This window comes from Triticum aestivum, chromosome 7A (genome assembly GCF_018294505.1).
Source record: "Triticum aestivum cultivar Chinese Spring chromosome 7A, IWGSC CS RefSeq v2.1, whole genome shotgun sequence".
NCBI classification, from domain to species: domain Eukaryota; kingdom Viridiplantae; phylum Streptophyta; class Magnoliopsida; order Poales; family Poaceae; genus Triticum; species Triticum aestivum.
Genome location: NC_057812.1, coordinates 740,457,874 through 740,476,536, shown reverse-complemented (window position 1 = coordinate 740,476,536; position 18,663 = coordinate 740,457,874). Strand labels below are relative to the sequence as shown.

Here is an 18,663-nt window from a genome sequence, read left to right as displayed (position 1 = left end):
ATCGGCAAGAGACATCATAGATTGCACTATATCCAATAAAGTACGGTTATGACGTTCGGACACACCATTATGCTGTGGTGTTCCATGTGGCATGAGTTTGTGAAACTATTCCACATTGTTTTAATTGAAGACCAAACTCGTAACTCAAATATTTGTCTCCGCGATCAGATCATAGAAACTTTATTTTTCTTGTCACGATGATTTTCCACTTCACTCTGAAATTCTTTGAACTTTTCAAATGTTTCAGACTTATGTTTTATCAAGTAGATATACCCATATCTGCTCAAATCATCTGTGAAGTTTAGAAAATAACGATACTTGCCATGAGCCTTAACACTCATCGGACCGCATACATCAGTATGTATTATTTCCAATAAGTCAGTTGCTCGCTCCGGAGAACGGAGTCTTAGTCATCTTGCCCATGAGGCATGGTTCGCAAGCATCAAGTGATTCATAATCAAGTGATTCCAAAATCCCATCAGCATGGAGTTTCTTCATGCGCTTTACACCAATATGACCTAAACAGCAGTGCTACAAATAAGTTGCACTATCATTATTAACTTTGCATCTTTTGGTTTCAATATTATGATTATGTGTATCACTATGATCGAGATCCAACGAACTATTTTTCATTGGGTGTGTAACCATATAAGGTTTTATTCATGTAAACAGAACAACAATTTATTCTCTTACTTAAATGAATAACCGTATCACAATAAACATGATCAAATCATATTCATGCTTAACACAAACACCAAATAACACTTATTCAGGTTCAACACTAATCCCGAAAGTATAGGGAGTGTGCGATGATGATCATATCAATCTTGGAACCACTTCCAACAGACATCGTCACTTCACCCTTAACTAGTCTCTGTTTATTCTGCAACTCCTGTTTCGAGTTACTAATCTTAGCAACTAAACTAGTATCAAATACTGAGGGGTTGCTATAAACACTAGAAAAGTACACATCAATAACATGTATATCAAATATACTTATGTTCACTTTGCCATCCTTCTTATCTGCCAATCACTTGAGGTAGTTCCGCTTCCAGTGACCAGTTCCTTTGCAGTAGAAACACTTAGTCTCAGGTTTAGGACCAGACTTGGGCTTCTTCACTTGAGCAGCAACTTGCTTGCTGTTCTTCTTGAAGTTCCCCTTCTTCCCTCTGCCCTTTTCTTGAAACTAGTGATCTTGTCAACCATCAACACTTGATGTTTTTCTTGATTTTTACCTTCGTTGATTTCAGCATCACGAAGAACTTGGGAGTTGTTTTCGTTATCCCTTGCATATTATAGTTCATCACGAAGTTCTACTAACTTGGTGATGGTGACTAGAGAATTCTGTCAATCACTATCTTATCTGGAAGATTAACTCCCACTTGATTCAAGCTATTGTAGTACTCAGACAATCTGAGCACATGCTCACTAGTTGAGCGATTCTCCTCCATTTTTTTAGCAATAGAACTTGTTGGAGACTTCATATCTCTCAACTCGGGTATTTGCTTGAAATATTAACTTCAATTCCTGGAACATCTCATATGGTCCATGATGTTTCAAAACATCTTTGAAGTCCCGATTCTAAGCCATTAAGCATGGTGCACTAAACTATCAAGTAGTCATCATATTGAGCTAGCAAACGTTCATAACGTCTGCATCTGCTCCTGCAATAGGTCTGTCACCTAGCGGTGCATTAAGGACATAATTCTTCTGTGCAGCAATGAGGATAAACCTCAGATCACGGATCCAATCTGCATCATTGCTACTAACATCTTTCAACACAATTTTCTCTAGGAACATATCAAAATAAACATATGAAAGCAACAATGCAAGCTATTGATTTACAACATAATTTGCAAAATACTACCAGGACTAAGTTCATGATAAATTTAAGTTCAATTAATCATATTACTTAAGAACTCCCACTTAGATAGACATCCCTCTAATCTTCTAAGTGATTACGTGATCCAAATCAACTAAACCATGACCGATCATCACGTGAGATGGAGTAGTTTTCAATGGTGAACATCGTTTATGTTGATCATATCTACTATATGATTCACGCTCGACCTTTCGGTCTCCGTGTTCCGAGGCCATATCTGCATATGCTAGGCTCGTCAAGTTTAACCTGAGTATTCTGCGTGTGCAAAAACTGGCTTGCACCCGTTGTAGATGGACGTAGAGCTTATCACACCCGATCATCACGTGGTGTCTGGGCACGACGAACTTTGGCAACGGTGCATACTCAGGGAGAACATTTCTTGATAATTTAGTGAGAGATCATCTTATAATGCTACCGTCAATCAAAGCAAGATAAGATGCATAAAAAGATAAACATCACATGCAATCAATATAAGTGATATGATATGGCCATCATCATCTTGTGCTTGTGATCTCCATCTCCGAAGCACCGTCATGATCACCATCGTCACCGGCGCGACACCTTGATCTCCATCGTAGCATCGTTGTCGTCTTGCCAATCTTATGCTTTCACGACTATCACTACCGTTTAGTAATAAAGTAAAGCATTACATCGCGATTGCATTGCATTCAATAAAGCGACAACCATATGGCTCCTGCCAGTTGCCGATAACTTGGTTACAAAACATGATCATCTCATACAATAAAATTCAGCATCATGCCTTGACCATATCACATCACAACACGCCCTGCAAAAACAAGTTAGACGTCCTCTACTTTGTTGTTGCATGTTTTACGTGGCTGCTACGGGCTTAAGTAAGAACCAATCTCACCTACGCATCAAAACCACAACGATAGTTTGTCAAATAGACTCCATTTTAACCTTCGCAAGGACCGGGCGTAGCCATACTTGGTTTAACTAAAGTTGGAGAGACAGTCGCCCGCAAGCCATCTCTGTGCAAAGCACGTCGAGGGAACCGGTCTCGCGTAAGCGTACGCGTAAGGTTGGTTTGGGTCGTCTCGTCCAACAATACCGCCGAACCAAAGTATGACATGCTGGTAGGCAGTATGACTTGTATCGTCCACAACTCACTTGTGTTCTACTCGTGCATATAACATCAACATCAATAACCTAGGCTCGGATGCCACTGTTGGGTTTCGTAGTAATTTCAAAAATTTCCTACGCACACGCAAGATCATGTGATGCATAGCAACGAGGGGGAGAGTATTGTCTACGTACCCAACGCAGACCGACTGCGGAAGCGATGACACGACGTAGAGGAAGTAGTCGTACGTCTTCTCGATCCAACCGATCAAGCACCGAAACTACGGCACTTCCGAGTTCGAGCACACGTTCAGCTCGATGACGATCCCCGGACTCCGATCCAGCAAAGTGTCGGGGAAGAGTTTCGTCAGCACGACGGCGTGGTGACGATCTTGATGAACTACAGCAGCAGGGCTTCGCCTAAACTCCGCTACAGTATTATCGAGGAATATGGTGGCAGGGGGCACCGCACACGGCTAAGGAATAGATCACGTGGATCAACTTGTGTCAACTTGTGTGTTTTGGGGTGCCTCTACCTCAGTATATAAAGGAGCCAAGGGGGGAGAGGGGCGCCGGCCAGGGAGGAGGGCGCAGGAGGAGTCCTACTCCTACCGGGAGTAGGACTCCCCCCCCAATCCTATTCCAACTAGGATTCCCAAGGGGGAAAGAGGGAGAGGGGTGGCCGGCCACCTCTCCTAGTCCTAATAGGACTAGGGGAAGGGGGGAGGCGCGCAGCCCCCTTGGGCTGCCCCTTTCTCCTTTCCACTAAGGCCCATGATGGCCCATATGGTTCCCGGGGGGTTCCGGTAACCTCCCGGTAATCCGGTAAAATCCCGATTTCACCCGGAACACTTCCGATGTCCAAACATAGGCTTCCAATATATCAATCTTTATGTCTCGACCATTTCGAGACTCCTCGTCATGTCCGTGATCACATCTGGGACTCCGAACAACCTTCGGTACATCAAAATGCATAAACTCATAATATAACTGTCATCGTAACCTTAAGCGTGCAGACCCTACGGGTTCGAGAACAATGTAGACATGACCGAGACACGTCTCCGGTCAATAACCAATAGCGGGACCTGGATGCCCATATTGGCTCCTACATATTCTACGAAGATCTTTATCGGTCAGACCGCATAACAACATACGTTGCTCCCTTTGTCATCGGTATGTTACTTGCCCGAGATTCGATCGTCGGTATCCAATACCTAGTTCAATCTCGTTACCGGCAAGTCTCTTTACTCGTTCCGTAATACATCATCTCACAACTAACATATTAGTTGTAATGCTTGCAAGGCTTGTGTGATGTGTATTACCGAGAGGGCCCAGAGATACCTCTCCGACAATCGGAGTGACAAATCCTAATCTCGAAATACGCCAACCCAACATCGACCATTGGAGACACATGTAGTACTCCTTTATAATCACCCAGTTACGTTGTGACGTTTGGTAGTACCCAAAGTGTTCCTCCGGTAAACGGGAGTTGCATAATCTCATAGTTATAGGAACATGTATAAGTTATGAAGAAAGCAATAGCAACATACTAAACGATCGGGTCCTAAGCTAATGGAATGAGTCATGTCTATCAGATCATTCTACTAATGATGTGACCTCGTTAATCAAATAACAACTCATTGTTCATGGTTAGGAAACATAACCATCTTTGATTAACGAGCTAGTCAAGTAGAGGCATACTAGTGACACTTTGTTTGTCTATGTATTCACACATGTATTATGTTTCCGGTAAATACAATTCTAGCATGAATAATAAACATTTATCATGATTATAAGGAAATAAATAATAACTTTATTATTGCCTCTAGGGCATATTTCCTTCACTATCTTCCATCATATTATTTTGCTATCTACTTGCTATTTTTATCGTTGTTTATTTTGCAATCTTTACTTTCCAATCTATATCACAAAAATATTTATCTTATTATCTCTATCAGATCTCACTTTCGTAAGTGACTGTGAAGGGATTGACAACCCCTTTATCGCGTTGGTTGCGAGGTTCTTGTTTGTTTGTGCAGGTACTAGGCGACTTGCATGCTCCCTCCTACTGGATTGATACCTTGGTTCTCAAAACTGAGGGAAATACTTACGCTACTTTGCTGCATCACCCTTTCCTCTTCAAGGGAAAACCAACGCATGCTCAAGAGGTAGCAGACCCCGCTGCCATGGGAGGGTAGGACAAAGGATGTCATGCAAGTTATTTCCATAAGCACGTATGACTATTTACGGAATACATGCCTACATTATATTGATGAACTGGAGCTAGTGCCGTATTGCCCTAGGTTATAACTGTCTCATGATGAATATCATCCAATAAGTCACCGATCCAATGCCTACGAATTTATCCTATATTGTTTCTGCTAAGTTACTACTGCTGTCATTATTGTTGCACTTGCTAAAAAAATACTGCTATCACTATTGCTGTTACTATTGCTGTTGTCACTACTATCAAAACTATCATACTACTTTGCTATTGATCACTTTGTTGCAGATAATTAATCTCCATGTGTGGTTGAATCGACAACTCAGTTGCTAATACCTTCAAATATTCTTTGGCTCCCCTTGTGTCGAAAACTGTTGTGATCCCCTATACTTGTGGGTTATCACCTCTCAGGTCTCTTTCCCCCAACCCAAACCCTAGCAGCCCCCTCTCTTCGCTCCATCCAGATCTCTCTCCCCTCTCCCCGAGAACCCACCCGCCGTCGTCTGTCTCTCCTCCTCCCTCGTCCTCATCTCCTCACTGCGGCTGTCACCTCCTCCCCGTCCCCGGCCTCCTTCCGCGACGCCCTCATCGATCCCAATCCCCTCTCCTCCTCCTTTGTCCTCATCTCCTCGCCCGCACCGCTCCCACCAACCGAACTGATCCCGATCCCTTCCAGACCGAGAGAGAGTGAGAGCTCGCCTCCTCCCTTCCATATCACCGCTGCCACCTCCCTTCGGCGGAGCTCGCCGCCGTCCATGGCCTCCCCCACGCCCGAGGTCCTCCGCTCCGCCAGATCCGGCCTCCTCCTCGGTCCTGCCCGACACGCTCGACCGGGGCTCCGACACCTACGCCCGCAATACCGCCACCGTCGGTGGCCTCCTCTCAGACTTGCGCTCCACGCCCGAGGTCCTCCACTCCGTCTTGATGTTTGACTCGGTGCACGTGCGGACCTGCCTCCACCACGCGGCATACTACGGCCACGTCGACTGCCTGGACGTCATCCTCTCCACGGTGCGGACCACGCTGTTGGCCGACTCATGGTGAGACCTCGCTTCAGTCCTTGGCTACTCAGATCTTGCCAGATTGGTTGTTACTGTAGTTGGCAAGACTGCTCACCGGCTGCTGTCGAAGCTTCGCAGGGGGTTTGCCCAGTTCGTCAACGTCAGCGACGACCACGGAGCCACACCGCTGCACCTCGCGGCCAGGCAGGGCCGGTCGGGCTGCGTGCAGGTGCTGCTGGAGAACGGTGCCATCGTGTTAGCACTGACCGTATCATATGGGTAATGTGCCGATCCGTGCCAACCTCGTCAGTTTTGGGGATCAGCTCCATTGGTTGTTTTGATTGTGCGAAATGCTAATCTTCATGTGTTGCTGCTGTAGCTTCCCTGGTAGCACGTCGTTGCATTTGGCGCCTCGCAGTGGGGAGTTGGATTGCATCCGTAAGCTGCTTGCGTGTGGAGCTGATCGGCTCCAAAGGGACTCTGCTGGGTGAGAACTAGATCCCTGTCATGGTCTTCCCTTACACATTGTTGGTCTATTGAATCTTGTGCTATGAGGTCGCTGCCAATAGTTTCTCTTGCCCAACGCATGATCACATTATCTCAGTCTTGTACAAATGCTAGCAGGTACTGGGTCATCTGTTCATTTGCATTTCTCGCGGGTTCATATTCTGCATAGTGCGAGACTGGCATCTTTCATTTCGTTTGCTGGAACATTGCACAAATGAACTTCTTTACAAAGAAAACATTACAACAACAACAACAACAACAACAAAGCCTTTAGTCCCAAACAAGTTGGGGTAGGCTAGAGGTTAAACCCATAAGATCTTGCAACCAACTCATGGCTCTGGCACATGGATAGCAAGCTTCCACGCACCCCTGTCCATAGCTAGCTCTTTGGTGATACTCCAATCCTTCAGGTCTCTCTTAACCGACTCCTCCCATGTCAAATTCGGTCTACCCCGCCCTCTCTTGACATTCTCCGCACGCTTTAGCCGTCCACTATGCACCGGAGCTTCTGGAGGCCTGCGCTGAATATGTCCAAACCATCTCAGACCATGTTGGACAAGCTTCTTTTCAATTGGTGCTACCCCAACTCTATCTCGTATATCATCATTCCGGACTCGATCCTTCCTCGTGTGGCCACACATCCATCTCAACATACGCATCTCCGCCACACCTAACTGTTGAACATGTCGCCTTTTAGTCGGCCAACACTCAGCGCCATACAACATTGCGGGTCGAACCGCCGTCCTGTAGAACTTGCCTTTTAGCTTTTGTGACACTCTCTTGTCACAGAGAATGCTAGAAGCTTGGCGCCACTTCATCCATCCGGCTTTGATTCGATGGTTCACATCTTCATCAATACCCCCATCCTCCTGCAGCATTGACCCCAAATACCGAAAGGTGTCCTTCTGAGGTACCACCTGGCCATCAAGGCTAACCTCCTCCTCACACCTAGTAGTACTGAAACCGCACATCATGTACTCGGTTTTAGTTCTACTAAGCCTAAACCCTTTCGATTCCAAGGTTTGTACTCGGTTTTACAAAGAAAACATTGCAAAAATAAAATGTGCGGAAATCTTGAACGGGTTTGGGTATGTTTTCAGCATCTCTGTATTGCCGAGTAATTCACGAATGATTCTTAAGTTCTACCTGTGAGCACCAAATGTTTGGGAACTCTTTTGTAATTTGGTTAATCAGCATTTGTATTGTACAACTTCCTGGCTGCCATATCAAATATTATACCATTGCACTATTTAGTTACTTTTCAAAGTTGTGATAAATATAGTTCTTTTTTACTTTCAATATAGCATCAAATTCATGTCTTCCATTTTTCTCATCTACGTTGCGTGTCTATATATAGCAACACAGTTTTAGTTGCTCTGTAGGTTATCAGTAGAACTCAACTAGCCAATTAACAAGTGAACTCACTATGCATTTGTTGAATCCATATTTGGAAAGTTCACTGACCCTGCTACTATAACAAACTACTGGTGGTGGCTCTTTCCCAGGTAGTACGTGCATCATCAGTCCTATATAGCTGCTGCTCATGTACTCATTTTTTCTAGGAAAGTGGGAGGGCAGGGCCCCTTGATTTTCTTTTGCTGATTCATATCCCCTTTCAGGAATCAGACTAGACTAGAGTTCAGAGATTGATAAAATTGAATTCTGACATATGATGGCTAAATTTAGGATTCAGCAATAAATTTATGCACAGTACATGTTTTCTCCTTGTGCACAGGAGTTCTGACATGATTTTTTGAAATCCTGATATAGCTTTGGTTTATGTCACAGCAGTAAACTTGAGATTAAGTCAGTCTATCAAGTGTCAACAAACAGTTGAACATTCGTTGCACACGTTCTTGCATAATTTCGCAAAATTTGTGGTAAATTGCAAAGACAATTTCTCACTCCGGCTACCTCTGTTTTTAGTTCAGGGCTTTAATTGGAAATGGAGCCTTTTACTTTCAGTTTAAATTTTTAATTGCAAGGATGGGAGGTGGATGCCTGCACGGATCCGGCGTCTCCGACCTCGGCATCCACAAGGAGGAGCGGCGACAACCCCGGACCCATCTGTTGGTGCTGTTGATCCTGCTTGGACGGACATGTTGTCTCTTCCATGTCGGCTACATGACAGCCATGGTGAGCTCTCTGCTCCCTGCATCTTACAGTAGTTGGCCTGAAATTACAGTTGAGCTGGAAATGAACTTCTTCAGTTCGATTTGTAAGATATAATACCAGTCTAATCAGTGGATCATGGGTGATATGAGATTCTAACTAATTCCTTAAGTTTGTTTCTTTAACCATATGTGTAAGTAAAATCCTGGTTCATTGCATTTTAACAATGCAAGTTGTACCATGAGTCATTCAACAATTACATGATATTGTGACTTTATGGATATTATGGTGCGATCTGTAACTTACTAAGCAAAGATAGTACCATATTACAGGATTACTGTACAAATGCTGTAATCCTGGAGAGAACCTAGCTCCATTTTCTGTTATATAAGATGAACAAATGAGATGTATATAATGTGAGCTGACTAGTAATCCTAGAGAGAACCTAGCTAGCTCCATTTTTGCAAATGTATGTTTAGACATTATATGGTTTCTTTTGCTATGCGATGCAACATACTTTATATTCTTTCATTATATGTTGAAACAAGGTGGAAGGATGGAGTTTATATTCTTTCAGCGTGCCATGTCTATACTTGGTTTGGTTCCCTGATGCGTGCACTTCCTAACACGTGCAGGTGCAAGACAGCCACGCCACATTCTCCTTCCACACTGAATGCCCCCCTCCGGTCGCTCTTCTTCCGTTCCGACATAGCTGCTAAGCGAGCAACCACACCTCTGCTCTGCTCTATTTTGAGCTCATGCTCTATGTGTGTCCATGGCCATCGAGACCTTGTTTTGCTGCTTCTAATCTTCCAGTGGCAAAGAATTATTCTTGTCCTTGTTTCGATTCCTTGCTGTCAAATTCATTCTTGCCCCTTGTTTCATACTAGTACTCTATATTATATGCTCTTGTGCATCTTCTTTTGAAGAATTACATGGTTCCAAACATGTGCAGGAACCAAATTCATGGGTGATTAGACAAGAGGATCTAGGCATGGCAAGACTGTGAATAGCCATCTAGTATTACACTTTTGGAGCTTGTAACTGTGATTGCCATACTTGAAACTGCTATTACACTTCTAGATGCTTGTAAAGTATATGTTACGAGCTTGTATCATGTGTTATTTGTACAACCAGGCTGATATTATTTGAAGTATTACATGGTCTGTGCCAATGTAAATACTGGTTATTTATTTACTTTTAAATTGAAATATGAAGAATATGACTCTAACAGCTAGGACCCAGTTACCAGAACCTGACAACGAGGACGCATTGTACTAGTTGACCCATTTTATATAGAAATTGAAAAATGAAACTGTTGAGAAAAAAGGCCATGACCCAAAAATAAAAATGCTGCAATGTTGGGCTTGACCCATGTGTCTGACCAGAATTAACAGGATTTTTTTTTATTAAATTGGCTGAATTGTTGGCCTTGGCCCATGTAAAACACCAAAATGGACCGGGCTGATTCTTATCAACAACCTTTTCATTTGGTCGCAATTTTGCCACGTCAGCTTGCCACGTCGGATCCGACATGGTCTGGGCAGACAGCTAACGACTAAAACAAAAGGTCATTGAACCAACGGCCTTTTGTTTTGGTCGTTGCCTTCTACGACCTTCTCACAAAAAAGGTTGTTAATTTCCATTAAAGACGGTCAGCTTTTGATTATCTATTTTTGGTCACAAAAAGGTCGCAAATGAAAAACAATGACCTTTCAGCGACCAATAGTGATGGTCGCAAGTTGACATATTTCTTATAGTGCACCCCATCGATTGGATCGGATAGGATCGGGAGGAGGAAGATGCAGAGGCGGCAGATTGTATCGGAAACTGAAATTCAGATGCAGAGGCGGGGGGAGGGAGATGCAGATGCAAAGGCGGCAGCACCCGCAGCCTGCGCAAGTTTTTCTTCTTCTTTTGAAGCAAGCGTGCGTAGATGGAACGAAGCCCGTTTCATATAAAAACGAACGAACCAGGCCCATCCGTGCAGAGGCCCGTCTCCACATAGGTTTGTCCAATTCGGTCCAAAGCTATAAGAGCATCTACAGCCAGAAAGCATTAGCTCTCGCACAGGAATTATCGTTATCACATGTTATAATATTCTCTGATTGTCAGCGAGTGATCATTGACATACTCAGAGATACAAACATTTGTCTGATCAAGGCTTACGAACTGACATATTCTTGTAAATATTAAGTCGAAAAAGAGGAACCATGTAAAGATTTCTGGCTGAAAAGAAGAATCATATGAAAGCTTCTTTAATTGCTGAATTGTTCCTAGTCCGAGTGTATTCTCTCTTTCCCTTCTCATTTTCCAGGATGTACGGAAGTGTTGCCTGAATCCAGTCAGTGTAATGATTAAAACGGAGCATGTATTTCCATGTATTCCCGATGATTTCGATGTTAAAGATTTTGCGGCTTGTCTGCCCCCTTCTGTTTGCCTTACAACAGTGAATACGTTACCTGAGCTCCAACTGAATGCATCGTTAATGTTTTGTAGAAACCCCCCTTTACCTTTGGGATCCAGTACTGCAGATCTGGAGCAAGCCATGGGAAGACTTGTTCGAGTAATCCAAACATCATGTTTGTTAGTGTGGTTAGTATTCGTGATCAGCATTGCCGTGTGCTTAGACTAGGAAGGTTGAGTCAAGCTAGGATCAGTTAATTCAGCACGTACATGTGGTAGTAATGTTTGTCCGTGTAATACTAGGCTGTGTTGGCTTACATGCCATGTCCGGTTTGTAATCTAAGTCTAGTACGTCTAGGTCTAGGAGTTCTCTTTAGGGTCGGTAGCTCCTCGTCCGGTCGACGCATGTGTTGGCTTATATATATGCACAACAAGGTGCGTGAGTTTCGTAACACCATGGAGAAAACCAGACAAGGAAGATAAAAGAGGAAAACCAAAGGGCACGACAAAGGCCCTGGCTATCAGTTTTTTGTGCATGTGTGTTTGTCGTGTTTTGATGTGATCGATCCGTGGGCGAAACCCAACAAAGACCTGACTTGAGTTAGAGCATGAACAGAGCTGAATTCTGCTACTGAGGAAAAAAAAGGTACTCCCCCGTCGCACTAGTGTAAAAGGCAGAGAATTAAGGGACGAGCATGGAGACCTGCCGATGAGGGGCGGCGGGGGCGGCCGGTGTGTGCAAGGTTGACGGTGGTTACTCCCACGGGCCGAGAATGTATTGTGTGTGAAAGCTTGGGAGGAGGCCTGGAGCTTTTCATTGCGCCCAGCTCACCACGTTCAAAAGTGAGAAGAAAAACACATCGCAGATCAGGTAATACACAATGCATGAATCGAGACAATACTCAACGTTTGACTGAAGAGAGACCGCTAAAAAGTCTGTGTGTGGTTCTTGTTGTGATGATCCTGAAAACATGGCTTGTGTTCTTCTTCTTCTATTATGTACTGACACGACATTCAACTGTTTGGGTTATTCTCAGTGATCTGAATTTGCAGTGAAAGTGCCGATTCAGGTTGTACGTAGTCTTTAATAAGGTTGTTGGCCAAAAAGAAGTGTGTTGCACTTGACTGAGGATGTCAGCTTGTAAGCATCAGACCAGTACTCCATTCAGGCAAGCACTGTATAAATGAATCAGGGTAGTATTTTGCTGCATCAACATATTGCGAGCAACTACCGTGGAGCTAACTAGCTCCTCATGTTGCACATACTTCCATAGTTCCATTCTCTTTACAGTTTGTGAGACTGAAAGTAAACAAAGGGGACATATGAGTCTGGAACTTTGTGCCGAGTAACTACCATTACAAGAGAGACCATCACAACGTGCATGCCAATTGCCAAACCAGAAACCACGGTACAAACAAATTATCCTCTCAAAGCCCACTTTACAGACACACATTACATGAGGAGTTGATAACAGTGAGTGCTCTGCTCACCATGAAAAGAGAGCATGAAAGAAATACACGAACTTGCAAGGCATGCCATTGCAGAAATCGGAAATACAGGCACAATAATCGTCTTGAAGGCAGCACATGTTAGGGTAGACCAATGCCCCATTCTTATTTGTTACAATAATCGGAAATACAGGCACAATAATCGTCTTAAAGACAACATATAGGCCTATTTCATCAAACGAACACATAGACAGACTGAGAGATACATGCAGGCCCGATATAACACATTCATCTCTTGCAGTCCAAGAATGCCTTCGGAATTAGGGAACAGTAACAATTAAACATGTGCGCTGCTCGTAGTTAAGCTCCATAACCACCAGACTGTTTATCCTCCAGTCACCTGCAAGAGCACCTAAGAGAATATCATTCCAGACAAACAAGGCAGTTGTGAAAGATAGAGCACAACCCACGAACAAGTTAAACAAAACAACACGTAATTAATTACGAGCATCTCGGTCCCTCCTTGTATGAAATGAAACACGGATAGCAGAAGTAAAATCAAATAAAATAAAATTAACGAGAACAGGAGGGTAGGGGAGGGACTGAGGGAATATATGGTTACCTTGCATCCTTTCTGCTTCAGCTCCTTCGATGCGTGCTGTCTTCTCCAACAGAAATCAAGGGCATACCATTTAGTTCCAGCAGATTGAGTGACGGAAGGTGCAGCAATGCCTCGGGGGCCTTTCTCATCTTACTGAACTCATCGAGTATCATGTGGGAGAGCTTTGGCATGGACCCAGCCTCGATCTTCCATTCCTTAGTGTTATGAAAGCTAGTAAGCCATAAGTTCTGGAGACGAGGAAAACCCCCGTCAGAGCATGATATGGTTTGGCCAGTGTACCCACTCAACCTCAGCACCACAAGACATGGGAGCTTCTCCAACACCGGCAGCGGGTCTTGTTGAATGGAATCAGCTTCTAGAGAGAATCTTCGTAGGCTTTGTGGGAAGTGATGGCTCTCAGGAAACTTATCAAGCACATCGAATCTATGGAGCTCAACATCAACTAGGTGAGGCATGTTTGCTAATATATTCACCATTTCCGAAGGCATGCGTGACCTTGTGACCCACACCTTAGGCTTGCATCTCAACGACAAGTCTGTTAGTTGAGTCATTTGGCCCAAAAACATCATCATATCAAGATTGAAGACTTTCCCCATAGTGGCAAAAGTAGCATTTTCAACTGTAAGCTTTAACCGGAAGGTCTTGAGCTCATTTTGATGCACACCCCTTGGTGGAAAAAATTCATCAGAGAGGTAAACATGCCTTAGAGAAGGGATATTCCACATAGATTTTGGTACCAGTGCATGTGTGTTCCTCATATCAATAGTTCGCAAGTAAAGGAGTTGTCCAATTGATGAAGGGAGGGTCACACGTCTACATCTTATCAACTTGAGGCATCTTAGATGAATGCACCCACCTATTGCCCTAGAGGAATCCCTTAGGCTTGAGTCTTCAATGTGAAGAACACGAAGAAATCTGAGTTTAGGAAGGGATATTGATCGAAGATGAAACCCAATTAGAGCTCAGAGATTACGTGATGCCTGCAAATTCTGACCATTGAAGTGCTGATAACAGTAACGATATGATATCGTGATATCAGTTGATATTGCACCAACTTGGCCTGCAAAATTTTGTATGCCATTTGTCAGCAAGAGGCCACATGATTGCGCTGTATCAAAGAGAGATTCATCCACATGCCAATTCTAAGGAGCCAATTCCCCCATACCACTGGTTACTTACTTATTTCTCCCTATTCGGCACCATAAAATGTGTAAAAATACCATTTTGGCCCCGAAGGCAAAAAAAAAATGTTCTCTTTATACCACTAGACTGCTGCATATAAAAATGCATCTTTAGGTAGTACGGTTTCTTTGATTTGAGACACACACACACACACGCACACACACACACACACACACACACACACACACACACACACAGACACAGAGAGAGAGAGAGAGAGAGAGAGAGAGAGAGAGAGAGAGAGAGAGAGAGAGAGAGAGAGAGAGAGAGAGAGAGAGAGATGTAAAGTAAATAAAGTTTAAGGACGGTAAAACATTGGCTTCTAGTGTGTAAATTTTGACAAAATCTTTGCAAGCATTTGTCTTCTAGGCAAGATTTCTCTGCAAGGATGATTTAAGTGGTTTTCTACAACAACAACAACAAAAACTAACAACTCATATGTGAGATAATGGAGCTCCTCTAACTGAAAGTAAAAAAATGAATAGAGAAAATTAAAAGACTTTATGCAGTGATAGGTAAGGAATAAGCTTTGATTTTACTAGTGGCATAAATGAAATTAGGCTATTTAGGAGTGACATGTAGGAGTTTTAGTACTATTAAAATACAAAATAAAACTATATGAAAAGAGATGAAGGGCAACATGACCTGAAGTTTTGTCGATGACAACAAGAAAACTATCTTTTCTTGCCTCTTCTATGCACCAATCACGTAAAATATCATGAACCCTTATTTTCTCAATCCATCCATGTGCCTCACTTCTACCAGTAACCTGCACAAGGCTTCTCTGGGCCAACTCGGCTACATACTTGCGTGCTGTTTCTTCTAGTTTATGATTTCGTGTGTGTGGAATGAAGCCTTCTGCTATCCATAATTCCATAAGATCCGACACATAAATTTCGTAATCCTCAGGAAAAGCAGCAATATAGAGAAAACAGGATCGTAAATAATGATTTGGCAGGTCCTTGTAACTACGAGCTAGTATGTTTTGCATCATCTCTCCATTTTTTGTTGCAGGCCAATCCAATAGTATATCAGTCCATGCTTGTTTATTTAGGTTTTTATATAGATAACCCCCCAAAATTGCAAGTGCAAGTGGCAATCCGTCACATTTCTTTGCAAGCTTTCTTCCAAGTTTTTCAAACTCATCCACATGAGCTATAGCAGACCTTTTATACGATGGTAAAGCTTTTCTACTAAAGAGTTCCCAACTCCTCTCTTCATCTAACTTCTTCAAAGAATGAACATAGGTTGGCATCTGAACAAGACGTGCAACATCTTCTTTCCGTGTGGTTAATAGTATCCTACTACCATTAGTTGCATCTGGAAAGGCAGTAATGGTTCTGTTTAATTGCTCCCATGTATCTGTTTCCCACACATCGTCAAGAACTACTAAGTATCTTTTTTTGAACAAAAGATTATGGATCTTCTTTCCCACCTCGTACTCATCCATTTTATCAATTGACTCATCTCTCCTCTCCACTATTTGTTTTAGAATATCCTTTAGTAAATCAATGACCTTGTACTTTTGAGATACAGTAACCCAAGCAATTGTATCAAAGTGTAGTTTGACTCTATCTGAAGTGTAGACTTTTCTAGCAAGTGTTGTTTTTCCTGCCCCACCCATAGCAACGATGGAGATAGCACTAAGGCTCTTCTCTGCCTCCACTAACTTCCCCGCTATTTCTTTGTACTCACCCTCAAAGCCAACAACTACAATTTCTTCAATGTTTTGATGCATAGGGCCATAATCTAGTTGGAACTCATCATCAAGATGAACATTTTCTATTGAAGTATTCCCCAAATCAACTATTTTCAGACGGTTTGCACTTTCAAATATATCAGAAATCTTCCTTTTGATCCGTTGGATTTCGACACCAATTTCGTGAAGGGTAGTCAAATCACTTGGTAGGCGAGCATACCTTGCAATGGCACCCATGAATCCCTTCTTCAATCTGTTTCTCTTCTGCATGTACTCAGCGGCTTCAATGGCATTGTTGGCCTCATACGCCACATCTCTGATCTGGCTGACCAAGACAACAATACTTTCATCTCCCCGCCTCCGTTTGTTGTTGGCGTCTTGGAGGAAGCCTTGCAGCCGCTTGAGCTCATCCTTGAGGAACTCCACTTCTAGGCTAACTCCACATAGGAGCGTGGTCTCCTGAACCGCAAGGGTGCTGACATTGCCGAGCACAGCACCGACGGCCGACTCGGCCATTACTTCTCCTTGTCTCCGGGTATTTGCTCGGTGTCGCAAATGGAATGCTAAGTTGGTATATCAAAGATGAGTGGATGGAAGAATAATGCATGTGTGCTTTAGGAAGGCATGGTGTTTGGCTTTGTATTGCTTCTGGTCTCCATCTTGATGATGGTATATGTGTACGTGATAGAACAATGAATCTGAGAAAGGAGCACGACAAGAATGCCTTGTTGTTCCGAGGAGGGTTAACCAATTGATAGATTGGTTTTTAGAATAGAATCTTCCTTTACTCCACCATCACGGCACGAATGATTAGGATGCAAGTTAAAGCAAAGAAGGCTCCCCTGTACACACGGTATGCCTTGCTTGAGATGGGGTCTTAGCATCACCTCACGAAGGACCCTTTGCTACTCTAATTTATTTAATCCCTGACTATATTCAGGGTACCCTGGTCAGGCTCAAACAAGCGTAAACGTCGATAATTAGTTAACCATGATTTAGGATACGGAGTACTCTGCAGTTGATATGTTCTGTTGGTCTGCAGAAGCAAATGCCATGGAGCTTGTATTTCTCATACAACATGATTCAAATGGTTCGTCCAGTATCTGCAACCCCCACAGTTCGACAGCTCAGATCAATTATATGCTCTTATCTCTCATGTGAAAAGAGGAGGTAAGAGGAAACATGTTAAAACTACTCCTGTTGTAATGAGAATACACTGTATTAAATTAGGGGTAAGTGAATACATGATGTGTTTGGTTCATGCAAGGGAATAGGAAGCCGTGGAGTACAGTCACCGGCCTTGTAGAAGAAGCCGGGGGTCTGGAGGACAGATGGCTCATGACGGAAAATGAGATCACCAGCCATTCACAACAACGCTACTGTTCATGGCGGCGAAGCAAGATCGGCGGCACTGCCCACGGCGGCCGTGGTGGCGGCAGCGGTAAGAGAGATCGATGGCGCTACCCACGGCGGCAATGGCGGCGGCGGTGAAGAGAGATCGGCGGCCCTCGAGGTGGAGAAACGGCCGCTGCTTGGCCCTCGTGGCGAAGAAAACGATCAGCACAAGCAGTGTTATTCGATACCAGGCTTTATCGGGTGTTTTCGGTTATGTGAACACTAGTAGAAAAAGAACCATTTGTTCCGGTTCTAGAGGACCTTTAGTACCGGGACTAAAGGCCGTCCAGGTGGCCGCTGTCTGGAGCTTCACCTTTAGTCCCAATTGGTAACACCAACCGGTACTAAAGATATTTTTACGAAAGAAAATTTTGATTTTTTTAAAAAAATTGATTTTCAAAATTTGAAATTATTTTTCAATTTAATCTCTAATCACCCCTTATCACTGCTCTATTTAACCTCTAATCTCTAATCACCCATTATCTAACACCAACCGGTACTAAAGATATTTTTACGAAAGAAAATTTTGATTTTTTTAAAAAAATTGATTTTCAAAATTTGAAATTATTTTTCAATTTAATCTCTAATCACCCCTTATCACTGCTCTATTTAACCTCTAATCTCTAATCACCCATTATCATTTCAAATCATTTAACTTCCCGACCGGTCACCCATCCTCTCACTACTCCGGCCTGAGCACGCTTAACTTTTGGGTTCTATTCCCCCCTTGTTTCCAAGTCTGCACTTGTTGTTTTCCTGACAATACGCTATTAGGGAAAAAAGGCTAGCAGCAGCGCAGGTTTTAGGCCTATCAGCAGCGCGGGTGCCCGCGCTACCAATAAGGCGCTACAGCTAACTCTTAGTAGTAGTGCTGCCTGTATCCGCGCTACCACTATTGACTATAATAGCAGCGCTTTTCAATAACGCGCTGCTATTACTTAGCTGTAGCGATTTCCCGGTCTAGCGCTACTATTATATCTTTCACCATTTCCCCATTCCAGCTTCGATAAACTGCAATTTCCAGATACTAGGTACTACTAGATATCAATTTCATAAAGCATTATAGGTACTAGGTAGTACTCCCTCGGTTCGAAATTACTC

General features: G+C 43.4%; 1 protein-coding gene and 1 long non-coding RNA gene across 2 annotated transcripts in view; both read right to left on the bottom strand.

Moving 5' to 3' along the window:
- The window catches only part of LOC123149897 (uncharacterized), an 80,759-nt gene that overhangs the window by 36,599 nt on the left and 25,497 nt on the right, over positions 1 to 18,663 (bottom strand). The gene's annotated exons all lie outside the window — the stretch shown is intronic.
- LOC123149895 (putative disease resistance protein At1g50180) lies at positions 12,634 to 16,758 on the bottom strand. Its single transcript, XM_044569669.1, has 3 exons — positions 15,114 to 16,758; positions 13,287 to 14,346; positions 12,634 to 13,064 (listed from the first exon to the last, which is right to left on the bottom strand). The coding sequence occupies exons 1-2, from the start codon at positions 16,681 to 16,683 to the stop codon at positions 14,249 to 14,251; spliced, it is 1,668 nt and encodes a 555-aa protein (XP_044425604.1). The 5' UTR covers positions 16,684 to 16,758; the 3' UTR covers positions 12,634 to 13,064; positions 13,287 to 14,248.

What these genes read in the sequence shown, in the direction of transcription:
- LOC123149895 (XM_044569669.1), bottom strand. Translation starts at nt 16,683, where the DNA reads ATGGCCGAGTCGGCCGTCGGTGCTGTGCTCGGCAATGTCAGCACCCTT. An exon ending in TGTCATCGACAAAACTTCAG is followed by an intron (nt 14,347 to 15,113) that starts GTCATGTTGCCC and finishes AAAATTTTGCAG; the next exon opens with GCCAAGTTGGTGCAATATCA.